General features: G+C 53.3%; 1 protein-coding gene across 1 annotated transcript in view; it reads left to right on the top strand.

Moving 5' to 3' along the window:
* Window positions 1–17,898, top strand: part of AXIN2 (axin 2) — a 28,176-nt gene that overhangs the window by 2,249 nt on the left and 8,029 nt on the right. The window contains 3 exon segments of the mRNA XM_006776742.2: window positions 7,523–7,663; window positions 15,326–15,440; window positions 17,655–17,894. Of these exon segments, the coding sequence (XP_006776805.2) occupies window positions 7,523–7,663; window positions 15,326–15,440; window positions 17,655–17,894 (496 nt within the window).

The following is a 17,898-nucleotide window of genomic DNA, read 5'->3' as shown; positions in this document are numbered from 1 at the left end:
GGGGGGGGGGGGGGGGGGCTCCAGTCACCACCAGTAGCAACAGCAGAAGGGGCAGAGCAGCTACGTCTGAACCTAGGAGCCGAGCACGCCAAGACAGTTGACTTCTCAGGGAGGGGATGGGCATGTTCTCCAACCACCAGGGGGCGCCCTTATATCCTTGGGAGCCATTCATAGACATCTGGTCTACACCTAAGTGGAACCGATGGGCTTTTAAGAAGCAGAGGATCACCTGAAGTTGTTTCGGCATCAATAAGCTTATGGTTTCGGGGGTTTTGAAGGAAGATACTGGTTCTGGCCTCTGGGCTGGGCAGTCCCTGGGCACCTGCTGCGACTGCCCCATTTAATTAAGTGAACATAGCGTAAAACCTCTTCTGGTCTCATTGCTCTCCAGTTTGGCAGTGGTCACTGAGACTCCCTAAGGCCTGTGGTAAGGCGGCTGCTTCCCGTGGGGCCTCTAACTGGGGGGCTTCTGTGTCAGAACCCCGAGTGTCACCTTTGTAAATAGCACTGTGTGTGGTTTTGGATGTCATCAGTAAGAAAGCACTGGGAGGCAGGACCCTGCCGTGACCCCTCCCCTCCGTGGGTGGGCAGTAGACCTCCTCCTTCCACAGGCCTCAACTAGGATTGCACCAGGATTAAACTTTTGGGAGGTTACTCTTGTGAAACGTTTTGATCCTTTGTGTTTCCATGTTTTCCATGGCTGTGAACCGTGGGCATCACCACTACTCAGGTGGCACCTTTCATTGGCCTCTTGACTTTCCATACTATGCTTGTGTGTGCTTTTTCCCACTGTTGGGTTGAAATGAAATATTGTACCAGGACTTCACGAAGCCCAGATATCTTAGGTGGGCGTTGTCAAAGAGAATTTAAGCCATATCCAAATTTCGTTTTAACATGCAAGACATTCAAGTGTCCAGCGGTGTGTTTGGAGGTGTCCCAAATTATTTAAAGGACTGGTTCCTGGCCCTGTCTACCACTCACTACCTGGGTGTAAGCCTTTCTGAACCCCATGTGCCATCCATAAAGTGAGTGGCCACCATCCTTTCTGTTTATGTCATAGGTTGCTAGTAGGATGTTTTGAACATATGTCTGTATAAAGTGTTATAATTAGTGTAATTTAATAATGATAACTACTGGGTATGTGCAAAGGGCAATCAGGTTAAGATACCACTTTCAAAGAGTGACTCCTGGGTTCTAGCCCATAGTCATTGTAACACGTCAGAGCAGTGGTTCTCAACCTTCCTAATACCGCGACCCTTGAATACAGTTCCTCATGTTGTGGTGACCCCCAATTTCATTGTTACAAATTGAACATAATTAAAGCATAGTGATTAATCACAAAAACAATATGTAATTATATATGTGCTTTCTGATGGTCTTAGGCGACCCCTGTGAAAGGGTCGCTCAACCCCCAAAGGGGTCGCGACCCACAGGTTGAGAACCGCTGCGTTAGCGTGTTCCCCCAAGCGTGCCTCAGCTTTCTCTACTTGTTGAACTGAAGTCTGTCTTTGCAGCTGGTTCTTGGGGTGTAGGGATCCTAGCTAATTCTTTAAGTCTCCCTCCTAATTCACTCGCTCATCAACAAGGTACCTGACCTATGGGACGGGCTTTTATTGAGTGAAATGAATGAAACCGAAGTAAATGAGTCCGCGGAGCCTCTCCCTTCATCCGCTGGTGAAGCCCAGTCTGGCAGCTGGATGCCCAGAGCACTGGCTGGTCTTCCAGGCCCCGTGTTTACCCTGGGCACTCAGAGGAGCCTCATTTTTAATGACTTGTTTGTGTCCTCACTGATTTGGTGTCGGGTTTAATATAAATAGTTGGAACGGAAGAGCAGGAATTACCCTCAGAGGGAAGGACTCTGGTTTGCCAGTGGTTGAGTGGGAGGCCTGGGCTTTTGATGGTCTCTATAAATAACCTAGAGCAAGAGTGACCTGTTGGTAGAAGCACGTGTAAAAAGGCCGGCACATAAACACACACAGAGTGGCGAGGTGTGTGTGAAGGGGGCTGTGGGATTAGGAGCTGGGCCCAGCATTTATTTTCGGAAGGAGAAGACAGTGTGGGGCGCACAGAGTCCTCCCTACGTCCTTCCCTCTCTGCACTGGCCCTTTGTGTCCCTGCCCAAGGCGGGTCTCATCTGTCTCCCATTGGACCCTCTGCTCTGGCCTCACTTAAATAAGCCGGGCCCAGCAGATGGCCCTCTGCTGGCTCCAAGTGCCTCCTGTCTCTGAAAGAACTCGCTGATGAGGCCCGTTTTTGTGCGAAGCCATTGGAATCAAGCTTGGCTTCAATTATCAAAGAAAATGATGCCATAGGAAAGATATGCTGGAAGCAGTAGGCCACAATTAGGGTGGAAGCCCTGGGGAGGGCAGTTTGCTAAGACACCCCATGGTAACAGTTTGCCGGCGTTCTCAGGGCCCCAGTGCCCCACGCCCGCGAGTGCCCGGACCCCACCGAATGCCCCCTGATGTGGCCTTAGACCAGCCGTGGGCAAACTACGGCCCGTGGGCCAGATCCGGCCATTTTAAATGAATAAAACTAAAAAAAAAAACCCAAAAAGCCATACCCTTTTATGTAATGATGTTTACTTTAAAGACCGTACCCTTTTATGTAATGATGTTTACTTTGAATTTATGTTAGTTCACACAAACACTCCATCCATGCTTTTGTTCCGGCCCTCCGGTCCAGTTTAAGAGCCCATTGTGGCCCTCGAGTCAAAAAGTTTGCCCACCCCTGCCTTAGACCATGCTTGCCGAAGGCAGTGTTGCCTTTTGGACAGTGACTGCGGGAGTAGATTGTCACAGGGCTTCTGGAAACCCTAAACACACAGCCTTAGAAGCAAGTCATTTTTTTAAAAGTCGCATTGTTTTGAGAGGGGGCCCAGCAGGAGGCGCACAGGCCAGTTCTGCTGTGTTCTCTGTAGGGCGTTTGCCCTGGTGCTTGGGGAGGGGTATGGGCCTGCAGCCTCTCATCCAGATAAGAGACGAGAATAGGTGGAGCAGCACATACTTCCCCAGTGAATAAGACCCCAGGATCCTCCGCTACCTGACAGCCGAAAGCCCTGTGCACATGGACGTTGCAAACTTGGTCCGCCCAGTGCAAAATGTGTACGATGGGCCTCCACTCTCCCTAGGAATTTAAAACCCTGCCAGCAACTGGGAGCACAACAGTCCTGAAGAAATAATCAAAGCATCTGGGTACAATTACTGTAGTATGGCCGAGTTTCTTTCCGTTGTGTGTGTGTGTGTGTGTGTGTGTGTGTGTGTGTGTGTGTGTGTGAAGTAATCACAAGAAAACAGCTTTAATCCATTTTTTTTCATTATCTGGTGATTTTTGACAAAGTTTGGGGTTCTTAAAAATTGAGTTTGTCTCCCTCACAACCCTGCCTCCTTCCTCTCTGCCTTATCTTGTTATGATTGTAGGAAAGTCCAAACACTTCATTGCAGTCATCTGAGCTAAGAGCAGTATATTCTGTGTTTAATGACTGGTCACACAGTAGCCCTCTATTTTGGAAGCAAAGGGAGGCGCATTTATTTTGGGATCCATGTGTTCAAGGAGGGCAAAGCTGGGAGCACACATGGGATTTGAGTGAGGTGCCTTTTTTGTTTGGGGCGGGAGGAGGAGGAATGCCTGTTGAGTCATTTTCTCCCTGTGGAAGTTGAATTATAACCCTTGCATTTGGGACGTTGTTGATATGTTAACACCACAAAGATAGCAACACTGAAGTGGTAGAAAGGGTGTTTGGATGCTATTTAAGGCTGTTTTGATCTTGTACTTTGCCTTTGGACTAAAAACAAAACAAAACTTGTCAGCAGCCCATCTTTTGGACCCAGGTATTTTAAGGAGGTTCAACAAGGTTTGGTGCTTCTGCCCCATGTCACAAGCGTACGCTCAGCGTTGGGGAGACACACGTGAGGAAGTCAGATGGGTCCTGGCCCTCATGGAGCTTCCAGTCTAGTTGCTCAGAGCGTGCATTCAGTGTGAAAACACGCCAATGCTGTGTAAGTAATTAGAAGTCGTGATAAATACCACAGAGGGAAAAAGAGCCACAGGAGCTCTCTGTTTATGTTGGCTCTTGGTTTTGTGGAGAATTAAACCGATTCCCCCCCAGTTACAGTGCCCTTCTCGGGCCTTGCAGAGGGTGTGAGAACTTCACGCAGCCGGCGGTGTTTGCACTGTGCTTGTCTGAGGCGGGTGCCCCACGCCCATGGGGGCTGTGACTTGCCTGTGGTCTCCCAGCTGGGTGGGCGCTAAGCTCGCACCAGCTCTCAGCCTCTTGATTTCTCTTTCACACCAAGGGCTTCTAACACTTACTTATTTCTGTGCTCCCGAAGACAGGAAGGGATCCTGAGAAGTTATCTTGTCCATCTCGCTTTGAGCAGTAGCCCCATCCAAGCACCCCAGATAGTGGGGCACTCTGGGCGACTTTAAAGACTTGGGCAATTCCATAACCTGCCCCCATCCACTTCATGGGTCCACGTGGACCCTTAGAAAGTAAAGTGCTCTCCTCTTTCTGACTTATGAAGCCTGTAAACCCATTTCCTCTCGTTTTGCCTTTGATGCCAAACAGGACCATTCTTTTCTTTTTTAGTTCCCTTGTCGACTAGGAGACTGTTTTCACTGAATCACACCTCATTCCTTCTCTTCTCCAGAAATACCAATTGCTTTTTTTTTTTTTTCCTGTCACTACTCCTCTCTCTAGCCCTGGTGCCTGGGAATCCAGAGTAAGGACATGTGGACCAGCTCTAAGGCATGGAAGATCTTACCATCCTGGTTTAATTGTCATAAAGAATCCTGGGGGGGGAGTAAGATTTCTCGCCCTTCACAGATATGAGAACAGGGCCGGAGCATGCAAGTGACTGTTCAAGGGCACTGGGCCCAAGGTATTTGATAGGTTCCATTGCAGTGTTCCCCCTTTGCACTTTCCAGCTGATTCTGCATCTGCACAACATCTCTGAGATCTGGCTTTATGTTCCCGTCTAGTTCAGTAGAAGGAATCAAGGTGCCTGCCAGCCGAGCTTCTCAAGGAGTCCAGCTGTGGGTTCCACATGGCCCAGGCTCCAGCCTGGTGGCCTCCCAGAAGGCTGTGGGGCCCCACCTGGGTTTCCATTATTTCTTGGATGTTTGTGAGGATGAAAGATGATTGGGCAGGAGATGCTCGATAAACATCAATGACAAGAACAAAGAACCCCACCCATACTAAGTACTCAACCAATGGTAGCTCTTGGTTTTTATAAACATTTCTAAACTGAGGGGGTTGGTTTAGATAATGTCTAAGGCTCATTCTGACTCCAAAATGTTATGACTCCGAATGTGACTTACCTTGTTAGTGCTGTCACTCCTGCTACAAGAGTGCAAGCCCCTTAAAGGCAGGGACCGTCCTCCTCCTCCCCCTCTATCCCATTCGGTCTGTCCGGCACCTCTGCCCCATTTCAGCTCTTGTACCAAATTGTGGCAGCAACTCCCTGCCCCCCCCTCCCCCCGCACACACACACACTCCTCCTTCCAGTCCAATCTGGTGCACCCTCTCAGTCCCCCATGCTGCTGGGAAAACCTCAAGCTCTCTCCTCTCCCTGCCCCTTCCTGACTCAACTAGCTCCACCCACTTCCTCCCCAGTCTGGGCAGGAATGAATATATATATATTGATTTCAGAGAGCAGAAGGGAGAGGGAGAGAGAGAGAGAAACATCAATGATGAGAGAGAATCATCGATTGGCTGCCTCCTGCACGCCCCCTCCTGGGGATCAAGCCCAAAACCTGGGCATGTGCCCTGACTGAGAATCACACCATGACCTCCTGGTTCAGAGGTCAATGTTCAACCACTGAGCCACGCCAGCTGGGCTGGGGAGGACTTTTTAACTACTTTTTGCTTCCCCCATCCTGGTGGCATCTCCTCGAATTCCTGTTCACCCACCAGGGTTCACGTTGTTTCCATCACCCTCCAGCTAGAAACATCCCGGTAGCTCTACCAGGATGACCTCTACCAGGTCACTCATACAGCCTCTTCTTCTGGAGCTTTTTAAATGTTGAGGCTAGTCTTTGTATCAGGTAGCAAAAGAGAGGTTGAGAGAGCACCAAACAAACCAATCCCATGCCCACTCGTACCAGCTCTGTGGCCCAGGCCAGCCTGCTGTACCTGTGGGACCGCCATGGGCACCCCTGTAGAATGGGCACAGGGCTCCGCTCCTCCCCCAGGTGGCCATGAGGATTAAATGAGATGAGTAGAAAGGTGTGCTCCCCTTCACGGGCCTGGAATTACATCGTCTACCTCCCTTGTGGTGCCCACTCTCTCCCCACATATGGTGACACCCTTACCAGGCCATGGGTACCAGGCGACCAGAGACTGGGGCTGGGTACACCCACATTCCAATGCGGTGCCGAACACATAGTAGGTGAGTGGGAGCTCAGTGCACACGAGCATAAGACTGCTTTGACCTTTCATGGCCCTTGCATCTGCCAACCCAGGCCATCTTTATGAGACCGGTCGCAGTGGCCTAATGGGGTCGGTTCTGTCTCTGAGCCCTCTGTTCCCCTCCAGTTGGTTTCTTTGTCGTTGGCATAGACTTGGTGGGCCCGTGGAGTATGCCCGTCTTTGTAAATGAGGCCGCCTGCAACTTCAGGCTTCACAGGCCCTTCCTGCAGCCCCAAGACCACCGTGGCCCCTGCCTCCTCCCCCCCACCCCCACCTAAGTCCCTTGCTGGTGACACAAGAGGAATGCGACCCAGCAGGAGGCAGACATGCTGGTTGTTCTGGGAGGAGATCAAGAGGGCAAAATGGGGCGGCAGAGGCCAATGAAACAAAAGGGGAGACACCGGAGGAGGGGCCTGGACCCTCCTTTGAAACAGCTGTGCTGCTCATTTTAATCCCGCCGGCCTTAGCCAGCCTGGGAGAATGAAGGGCGGGGGTGGGAGGGAGGAGGATGCAGGGGACACACAGAGGCCCAGCTGTGGGTGGGGTGCAACTCCTAAACATTGTCTTAAACTTTTCTGTGCCATCTGTCCAGCTCACTGGCCCCAAAGTTGAAATGTGAAGGTCATGCCAGGCCTCTAAGTGGTTGCATCTCAGAACTATGCTAACAGCTACTGAGGAAACTTAAGATACCTTAGGACCCTGACATTGTATGCCCCTGGTGCTAGCTTGGACAGGGGACAGGGAGGGGGAAGACACCCCGTCTCCACTCACTTACTCCCCTCTTCTATTCCATAGTCTCCCCTCTAAGACCAGAGTCCTGTTCCCTCCCATATGTGAGTGTGTACGTAGAACTTGCTAGAATCCCCTGGCTGCCTCTGGGGTCCTCCGTCCCCTGGCAGACCTTCCTTTGGGGGCAGAGGAACCCAGCCTGCTTTCTCACCAGGGCCAATCAGTGTCTTATAAGCCCCTGCATTCTGCCCAGAGAGCACCTGGTCCTGGGCAGCAGGCTGCCATTGAATGGGTCGTGGGATTGTGCACTCGTCCTGGGGCCACCTGGCTACCTGGGTTCATGCTGAGCATCCGTGACGCCCCGCTGTGGTACTTTCCCTGCAGGTCCTTCAAGAGGAGCGATCCCGTTAACCCGTACCACGTAGGTGCCGGCTACGTCTTTGCACCAGCTACCAGTGCCAACGACAGTGAGATATCCAGCGACGCACTGACGGACGACTCCATGTCCATGACGGACAGTAGCGTGTAAGTATTCTGGCGTCCCCATCACGTGCCTGTCATGTGATTCACAGGATCGGCTGGCCAGAGTCCTCAGCCATCCTCACCTGGCTTTGCAGATCCCATCTGTGGACATGCGTTTGGTGGTTGAGGAGGGTGGCATGGTAGATGGGGTGGTGGTAAGCGTAGAGCCTTAAAGGGAAGGTTGGGTGGTACCTTAACAGAAGAAAACTAAGGTAACGTATGGAAGGTTAAGATCTATACATTTGAGTGTAACCACACATCTTTTGGTTGTCATTTTGCCTGCCTTCCCTGTGGGCACAAGTGCTGGGTTGGCCTTGGAAGCCGGTTGTCTACCTAAGTTTGGGTTCCCTCCAAAGTCGAGCCGATCTTGGCTCTTTTGCAGATGGATGGCTTTGATTTCTGAAAGCCATCCAGGTCATCAGGGTGGTCTGCTGAGGTCGCCAGGGCAGCGGGCGGGGTCATGCTTTGAGCTTTAGGTCATTTGTGGTCATGCAATGGAGGCGAACAGCATACATTCTATGTGAATTCCAGTGTGTGTGTGTGTGCACGCGTGTGCGTGCGTGTGTGTGTGGGTGGGTGCGGTGGGCTGGGTATCCCCATCTCCTGCCATCCCTTGGGATTCTGAGCCGGAGGCTGGAGGGAGAGCCTGGCCTTGGGCAGAACTTCCTCAAGAGCTTTCACCCAACACCAGTTGAGAACCACCATTCTGGAAATGCTCTTTGAAGGCTTTCCCACAAATGTTTTGAGTAGGACCTTCTCCCGCTCAGGGAGCAGTTTTAAAAGGCAAACCCATTGAGCTGTGTGAGTTCTGGCATACTTAGAGTGTGTTCCTTTTACCTTCCTAAAAACCGGACTGCCTGTCCTTCCAGTTTGTTTGAGATTATATGGTTTTTATTGGCCAGTGTCCTGTTGCTTGGTCTCTGGCATGGAACTAGTTAGAAGGAAAGTTGATGAGGCTGGTTTGGGACTCTGCTATTGATTAAAATCCTGGTGGCTTTTATTGTGTCACCTCAGATTCCCTGTGGTAAAGGGAGAAATCCTTAAGATGAAGCATCCTACTTTAATAAAAGAATAGCAGTTTTGCCTTGAGAAGCAGTAAGTAAGGGTACACATCTTTCCTCCAACGTGGAGGAGTTCCACAGAAATAAGTCGGACTGAACTCCTTAAATATCCATGTTGAGAAAAATGATCCTTTGATGGACATAGTTCTTAATACATTTTTACTGTCTTTATGGAATAGTATTAGGTAGGCATAATTTACTTCTTGATCCAAATAATTAATATCAAGATCTGTTTTTGTACTACGTTGTATTATCTCATAGATTATAAGGTTATATCAGGCTATCTGCCCCTTACACGTGGTATTGTGCCCCCCCCCCCCCCATTTACTTTTTTGTTATGTACATCTTATTGACTTCACAGAGGAAGGGAGAGGAAGAGATCGAAACATCAGTGAGAATCATTGATTGGCTGCCTCTTGCATGCCCCCAACTGAGGATCGAACCTGCAACCCAGGCATGTGCCCTGTAATCAGGATTTTAAAAAGATTCCCAGGTGATTCTAATGTGCAGCCAAGGTTGAGAACCACTGTCCTAGACCAGTGGTTGGCAAACTCATTAGTCAACAGAGCCAAATATCAACAGTACAACGATTGAAATTTCTTTTGAGAACCAAATTTTTTAAACTTAAACTATATAGGTGGGTACATTGTTATTAACTTAATTAGGGCACTCCTAAGGCTTAGGAAGAGCCACACTCAAAGGGCCAAAGAGCTGCATGTGGCTTGAGAGCCGCAGTTTGCCCACCACGGTGACCATAGGTCGATGCTCAACCACTGAGCAACACTGGTCAAGACCCCCTCCCATTTTCAAAATGAGTTTTTCTTTTTCTGGTCACCCTGCCTGCTGTATGTTTGTTTGTTTGCTGCCGTTGTGTGCTTGCTACTGGTAGCATTACTCCTTCAGCTTTTTGTTGTTTTGTGGGTTGCGCGGGAGTGGTAGCATTATGCGAAATGGGTTAAATCAGATTTGAATGAGGGCATTGAGTGACTGCAAAGTCAAAGGTAGTTTGCGGAAGGCTTCTGTTTAGTTTCCTTAGAGACTGTTTTGGCCGGCTTGCTGGTCCTTGCCTGCATTTATTTCATGTCCACCCCCATCGCTGTGTTCTTCTGGCTTCATGATGAGATAACTGGGGGCGTGGTCCCCATACGTGGTTGAGCCTCACAAGACCCAATCGGGAAGGTAGGCCGTCCTGTGACTGACAGGTGGAAGTCAGGCCCGTGCTGCCGTGGCTTCTCGTGGCAGAACCAGACTCCGCTCCAGGCCAGACACCCGCCCCTGCCCTTCGCCTCTCCCCTTTCCCCACGCACCCACATTTCCCACGTGAGATGTGTAACTAGGACCGGTGGGTCATGAGACCTTTGAGCCACTTTGAGTTTCTTTTTATTTATTAGCGATCACCCACACTGCTGCTTTTTTAATGGGTTGGGGGGAGGGGGAGGGGGAGCAAGTTCTAACTTCTCCCCCGAACCCTCCCCCATTACATTACCCCTCTTCTTTCATCCCCTTCCCAAAAGAAAACCTTCCTCGCTTTACAGAGGTGACTTTAAAGCCCACCCCCCTCCCTCCCCCTTTAGCTAAAGGACTTGCGGGCCTGGAGCCAGGAGAGCCTCTCCTCTCGTAGGGATCAGACAGGTGGCCTTTGTGAGCGAGCTGTTCTGGGCAGAAGGTTGAGTGTGGCCAGTAAGGTCCACTTCATACGGAGGCAGAGCCCTCACGTAGTGGCTTTCTCTCTGGGGCACAGGACATTCCCTTGGGCCCCCACTGGCAGAACCTTGGGGATCCCGCGTAGGGTGAAGCTGTGTGGGCTTGGGGGTGAGGAAACCAGGATGCCAGCCTCAAGAGCAGGTGCCTGGGAGGGCCGGAGACCTGGGGGCCCAGCCCTGGGTGCGTGCCTCCTCCCAGCCAAGTGGGCGGGTATCAGATGGGGCCGCGACAGCTGGACCCACTGGGCCTTCTTGTGCCAGCCGGGAGCGGGACATCCTCTCTCAGGAGTGGTTTGTCCAGGGGTTCGCCTGGTGCTGCCCAGAGTGGGGGACAGAGGGTCTCCAGAGCCCATCAGATGGGCTGAGTGTTTGGGCTTAGACACTTATGTGGGTATCAAGCTGCGAGGCACCGGGAGTCCCCGGGGCCCTCCCCACGCTCCTGCCCAGCGGACCTGGCGTACCCTGAGTGCATGTGACTGCCCAGTGTCGGGCGGGTCACCCAGGATTCCCAGGGCTGGGATCAGACCCCTCCTCAGAGCTCTGCCAATTGTGGGCCTGGCGCACATGAGAGTGGCGAGCGAGGAATAAAGTGTGCGGGGGATGAAAAGCCGAACTGAATCGCTTTCAGCCCATTGTTCATCCGGGGAAGCTTAGAGGGGATAAGAGGGTAGCAGGCCCTTTGAAATTTCCTTGAACAAGTGAATAGGAGCGCCCCATAAAGCATGAAAAGGCCCTGGCTGTTTCTCCTGGCCACAATGGCCGGCTCGGGTGGGGAGGGGGCTGGCTGCCCTGCTGGGAGCTGAGGAGGGGAGGTGACTGAGGAGGGGTCAAGGGGGTCACGGGCGGCCTTCAATAGACTCCAGAAGGTTGGAGTTCATTAGACACAAGCCCGGGGAGGCCATCGTCTCATTGGCGATAGAACCAATGAAGTCCCGGGGCCTTTGCAGGGCCTGGGTAGAAGCTGGGCAGGGCCGGCCTGCACTTGCTTGTTTCAGGGGCAGCGGGGCCTGGAGGTCCGGTGCGGGCGGGGATTTAAAGAAACCATGGCTGGCTTCTGTTTTCCCGCCAAGTAAAACGCCCTGTTAAGGATGGCTGGGACGGGGGTCCCGAGAGGCCTCTGAGAAGGCCCTTTTATGAGCCTATTACTCAGAAACCCACATTCTCGGAAGAAATGGCTTTAAAATTTTTTTCTTTTTCTTTTTTTGAAAGTTAGCTGCCAGATTCCCAGCCAAGTCCCAAGCCCCGTCTTTGGAAGGTGGGGGGTGGGGGGGGGGCCGCTGGGCATTCCCGGGCCTCAGGCCTAGGAGGAGGAAGCCAGAGGCTGGAGACCTCAGCAGCAGCAGGTCCCTGCCCCCAGGTGTGCCCTGTGTTAGGTGGCAGGCATCGTGTGTGCCATGTGCAGCAGCTGGACTTGAAGGCCGCGTCCACCCGGGGTGTCCTCAAATCAGTGCAGGACGCTTCCCTCGCGTCCCACACAGAGGGCTGCGCGGGTCGTTTTATTTATTTATTTTTATTTCCCTATATCTTATTTATGGGTTTACTTTGGACACCAGTGAAAGCCTCCGTGTGAACTTCAAATATTACCTTATCTTACAAACCGGGCTTTTGATGTTGGCTGTGATCAGAGGCCCTCTGAGAGGCTGCCAAATGGAACTGAGCGTGGACGCCTGAGCGCGGGAGCCCGCTTTCAAAGTCCCCGGAAAACGACATTCAGGTTAGGCCGGGCACCACCGCGGAGTCAAAAGGCTAAGCTAATTGGCTTGGCTTAAATGGCAGCTAAATGGAGTCCACACTTCAAACCCGGTGCTCCCAGAAACAGCTGGGCCCTTCTGGGCCCGGCAGCGGCTCGTTAGCTCACATGTCCGTAATGAAAGGAGGCCGTGTGGGGACCGGCGCGGGCTTCAGCTCGCAGTTCTGAGCAGCCAGGAAGCTGATCATAGACTTTAGAGCCCGAATAAAAAGGAGAGAGGCCCCCTTCTGGAATGAGGGGCTGTTTTGGAAGAAGATGCTTGGCGAGGGGAGAATTAGAGCCATATTTCCTTGCAGGCCTCTGTCAGGCCTCTTGGAGCCTCAGAGTTGAAATCTCCCTTTTCCTGCACTTGGCTCCATCAGCTGCCCTGGGGGATGGGGGTGCTGGTGGTGGAGTCGTGGTGGTGGTGGTGGTGGTGGTGGTGGTGGCGGTGGTGGGATGGGGGTGCTGATGGTGTTTGTGTGTTGGGGGGGTGGGGGTTGGTTGAGGCAGTGCTTAAAAACCATCATTTGTTCCTTTGGCCTTCAAATGGGCCAGTGAACTGCTTCCTCTCACCCCCATACTTATGTTCCCCAATTCTCTTTTCTTTCTACCTCATATGGGAAAAGACAAAGGTCAAAAAGCCTGACCACTGGTTTCCGCCTGGGAGGAAAGGAGAAAAGACTACTAGAGGCCAGAGTCTTGGGGGTGATGGGTGGGTCACAGTGGGGTCATGGGGTGCTTGACTCCTGGCCCCCAAGATTGTCAGGAAGAAGCCTAAAGCAGAGACATCCACCCCCTTAAGTCCCGGAAAAGGGTTGCTGGCCAAGAGAAAGGCAAGGACTGGCCTTGCAGCCCTGAGGCAGCAGGAGATGGTTAGACCAGCATGAACCCCAAGTTGTGGGCCCTCCACTACCCACCGCCCCCCTTACCCCACCGGGGTTTAGGTTAGAGACCAGGAGATTCACCTGGCATGCCCTCCAGCCAGTGAGTATCAAGTGGTGGGAGAGGACTTTCCAGAATGTTCACCAGGTCTCCCATGGGTCCCTTCAGCATGTTGGGTGACTCCATGGGGCTTAGGAAATGTACCCCATGTTCAGTCAGGAGCTTTGCCTCCCTAGTCGAGGAAGGTGTAGGTGGTTGAGACACCTGCTCTGGAGCCCGCAGCGGCTTGGGTTCCGATCCCTGGACTGCCCGCTGCAGACTGTGACGCTGATCATCTAGATGTGGTGGAGTTGGGGTTTTGTGGGAACGGAATTGGGCTCTATGTTAGGAACGTCTGACCCCCAGTAGGAACTCAGTGTGGGGGGCCAGCAGCCTTGGTTGGAACCCATCACCTGGTTTCCTGCTCACTCGGTATGCCCTGGAGGGCCCGGGGTTCTCTCCCTTCCCACAGTGAGAGCATTGAGTATCGGTACAGAAGCTCCAGGTGGGCACTGAGCTTCTGCACTTGGACCCTTTATCCTCCCTGGCCTCCAGGGCCCCGTCCAGTCCCCGGCCTCATGAGCAAGAGACCGTCTGGGCGACCTGACCTGTGCTGGCAACTGGCTGCCGCTTCCCCCCGCTCGCTGCCTCTGCCCGGGCCTTGCCCTTGCCCTTGCCCTGGGACAGGACTCAGTGTGTCTAAGGCCTTACTTTAAATCCTGCTCTCCTTCTGCCCTGCACCTCGATACGATGATCCTTCAGGTGCTTCTCAGCCAGGTTTGGCTAACAGATCACTGATCTGTGACCCGTATCATCCCCACCGGGGCCCGGTCCAGCCTCGGTCAGCAGACTTCCGGAAAGCTCTGCCACTGGAATCCTAGGGCCTCGCAGATCAGGGGCCAGAGGTCAGCCGCTGGCTCCCTCCTGCGTCCTTTTAGGCGCTGCTGGTTCCACCCACTGCTCCCTCCCATGAACAAAACACCAGGGAAAGGGAACAGCCAGACCCCTCATTGCAATGCTGACAGCCTCCAAGGGTGAGGCAGGAGGGAGCTGTGTGACCATGAGGCTTTCACCTCCGGAAGGGACAGTGAGGGGAAAGTTGTACCCCCTGACCATTCGGCTGCTCTCAAGAATCAAGTTCTCTTCTAAAAAGCCACAGCCACGTCAGGTTGTGTTTCTGGTGGAGACGAGCCGGAGTCCCGAGGGCAGGCGTTTCTTACCTCTTCCACCCGCGTTTTTCAAATGCCACGAGGAAGGACGTAGGGGCCCGTGCTGCCTTCATTCGGGCCTCTGCCAGGACATCGTTGACAATCCACTTCCCTGTGAACCACCTGGCATGCCCCACAGCCAGTGAGCACTAAGTGGTGGGGGGCCAGGCTGAAATTGCAACCCCCTGCCCCCCCCCCCCCAGTGGTCCTCTCTCCCCATTTCCTGCTGTGTGTTTCATCATGGTAATTACCACCTCTGACATACTACAGGTTTTGCGTTTTTATTTTTGTTTATTGCCTGGGCACCCATTAGGATAAAGCTTCATAGGCCATCCTCTGCATTTTTCCCTGCTCGTTTGCCCAGTCCCTAGAACGAGGTTTGGCACATGGTAGGTACTCAGATACTGGAATGAACTGCACAGAATGCCACAGAGTAGGGGCTTTGTCTCTATGCCCACCTTGGTCATGTCTCTGAGACTTGGTTGGTTGGGATTGGAGCTGAGGGAAGGGAAAAGCCTGAGGTTACCCTGCTGACGATTTGTATGGGGAAGACATTTGGAAACACCTGAGGTCGGAGAGTTGCACACAGCTTCACTAACGCCTGGCCTGGCCCTGTACGCGCCATAAGGCACACCTGGCTTCCGATTCGGGGTAGTGTGTTGTGGTGGCAACAGATTGTTGGGAGGACCAAAAGGGTCTTAGGATCTCCTGCTTCGGGCACCTGTAAAGTGGGGCGTCTTCACTCTGGCTGGGCTGGCTGGAGTGGAACCCAGTTGTGCGAGAACAGCCTGAGAGAAGAGCTTACCACCCTCTTTCCAAGTCGGGGATCCTGAATCCAAGAGGGAGCCATTTCCAGAGATGGTTGACGGGCAGGGGTGTGGCAGTGTGATGGTGGATGCCTTTCCCGCAGGGACAGCCCTGGCCCTGGGACAGGGTGCACTCTCGGGGAGGTGTGCGGCCCCGTCCTCGGTGGGATCTGAGCTTCCTGGTGCTGACAGCATCTCGTGAGCCTGCGGGTTCTGTCTTTTCCCTTCCCTTAGAGATGGAATCCCTCCTTACCGCGTGGGGAGTAAGAAACAGCTCCAGAGAGAAATGCATCGCAGCGTGAAGGCCAATGGCCAAGTGTCTCTACCTCATTTCCCGGTGAGTATAGCCTAGAGGGGGAGGTAACTGTTTTCAGCCACGAAGAAAAGGGGTGGGAGGAGGAGGGGCATAGAGACAGTAGGAGGGGCAGTGCTGGGCCTGCTGGGAACAGGGTGGGGAGGCAAGACCAGCAAGGAGTGCTTATGGTTCGTTGGGTTGTGATGCTGAGCAGAGGGGAGCTTGACATGACCCTTCTGAACCCTCCCATCTTCTCGTTCATCAAAGAAAATTCTCTACGAGAAAGAAACCAAAGCAGTTCCTCTGGGAAACCAGGACTTGATAGCAGATCATCCACGCGTCTCCTTGGTCCCACCGCAGTGGGAGCATCCTGAGGGCAGGGAGTTTTGTCTCTTCTTAGCCTCCCTGTTCCCAGAAACGAACAGTGCCTGGCACATGATAGGTGCTTGTTGATTGATCGATTGAATGAATGAATGAATGAATGAGGAAAAGGAAGCTCGAGGAATCTGCTTCCTGTGGGAGGAAAATTTCATCCCTAGGACATTCTCGTGTTGACAGCATGGCTCAGTCGTTTCCATCATCCATGTATCTATTGCCTTGGCCATTTCTCCTGCTGACCTGAGGCCCTGGAGGGCAGCGATAGCACCTTGTCTGTTTCCAACCCCAGCACGTGGCTTCAGTTCCTGCCGTAGGCTCTGCACCTAATGCTGCTGAATGAGTGACGTGTTGGCAGCAAGGGTGGCAAACAGCTTCTTCCTGCTGTTGCGATGAGAGGCCAGCATGGCATGAAGGGCCCCTCCGCGCCCTCCCTTCTCTTTCCGTGTCCTGGAGGGCAGCCAGCACGTGCCCCTGTGCATTTCAGGAGCTGTGCTTCTGGCAGTGCTCTGAGGTGCAGGTGGCAAGGGTGCTACCCCTGGGGTTGGGGGCGGGGAGAAGGGGGAGTGCCCAGTTTAGAGCAGCATCTGTGTTCACGAATCCTTCCCGAGAACCCAATTGGCCCATGGGCTATGTTGCATTTGGAAAATTAACACTTGGAATTGCTACTCCTGTGTTGCATCAGTGCCCAGATTGTAGCCAGAGCCGCTCGCTCCGAAACCTTGCACAGTGCGGGGCAGACTGAGCTTGTCTTAAAATTAGCACATGAAGATTGCTTTTCTGGGGACCGCCAGCATCTCCCTCCTCAGTAGCTCTACCCCCCAAATACAACAGTATTGATGATATAAACATTTTTTGACAGGGCAGGGGTCTATGTGTATTAATAAAGGAAACTTCTAACACCCAGGCTTGTAAGTTAGATGCTTCTGTCCTGGGGTGCAGACCAAGTTCTCCAGGAGGCAGCCCCGTGGTGGGGGAGAGGGGAGAAGAGCCATCTCCTACCGAGGGGGGCCGGCTTTCTGTCCCCTCAGCAGGGTCTGCAGCTAAACGGTCACCAGGCGAGGCCCACCCATCTGCCGGGGAAAGGCTGGCCTGCCCACGTTGGCCTTCTGCTGCCCCCACCGCGCCCCAAAGAAAAGGGCGAAGCAAGAGGGAAATGAGGGAGGAGGCAGGACTCCGGGGAGGAGGTGGGCGGGAGGAGGGTGGGCGAGATGACAGGAGGAGAGAGAGCCGGGCGGCTGTGGGGGTTCTCTCTGTTTGCTGCTTTTGGCAGGCGAGCCTGGTGCCTTTTTATATTCCGCACTTGATTTGGAGATGTTCCCTTTCCCTTGATAGAGCAGCTTCAGGCGGCCAAACTCAGCAGTGTTCTGCTACTAGCCCGCAGCAGCTTTCTTCATTTTCTGTACAAAGAGCTGGGGAGGGGGCGGGGGAGGCAGGCAGATCTAGGACAGTGTTGAGACAACACCGCCTCAAAGGTGCGCAGTGTGCGGCCAGGAAATAAATTACTGCTCCTTCTGATCCGGCCGCGTGACTCCCTTTCTTCCCTCCCTTTGCCTCCCCCCCACCTCCCTTCCAATCTTATTTTTTTTAATTTCCAACTCCCTTTCTGTTTAGACTCTACTTTTTATTCCTTGAGTTGGGCTCTCTCCCCTCCCCACCTCAGAGGCTGCCTCTTTTTTTTTGATGTTTGACAACAGTCTTTGAAGATTTTCGACTTCAGAGTAGCTACTGATGGGCTGGTTGTACTACAGAGAGAACAAGCGGGGCCTCTCGGAGTGCGACCAACTGCTCCTGCCCAAGGCAAACGCTGGTGGGGACCATGGCGCTCCATGAGGCCGCGGCGCCAGCACATAAAGCTCCCCGGCAGCCTGGCCGCTCTGCCCGGACTTGGAGCCGCCGAGCACATCGCCAGCCCGGGCAGCTCCGCGCCCCGCCCCCCCCCCATGCGTGCCTGGGTCCCCCCTGCTCACGGCCCCCCTCTGCTGCCTTCCCTTCCAGGATGAAGAGAAGGAGGGGTCCGAGCTTGCTCTGGGCTTGCGGGAGGGGGCGCCCCCCCAGCACCCCCTCTCCCTCCTGCCCTCTGGCAGCTACGAAGAGGACCCGCAGACAATTCTGGACGACCACCTGTCCAGGGTCC

Source organism: Myotis davidii, unplaced genomic scaffold (genome assembly GCF_000327345.1).
Source record: "Myotis davidii unplaced genomic scaffold, ASM32734v1 scaffold69, whole genome shotgun sequence".
Taxonomy (NCBI): Eukaryota; Metazoa; Chordata; class Mammalia; order Chiroptera; family Vespertilionidae; genus Myotis; species Myotis davidii.
The sequence above is the reverse complement of the archived record's forward strand: the minus strand, read 5'-3'. Positions and strand labels throughout refer to the sequence as shown.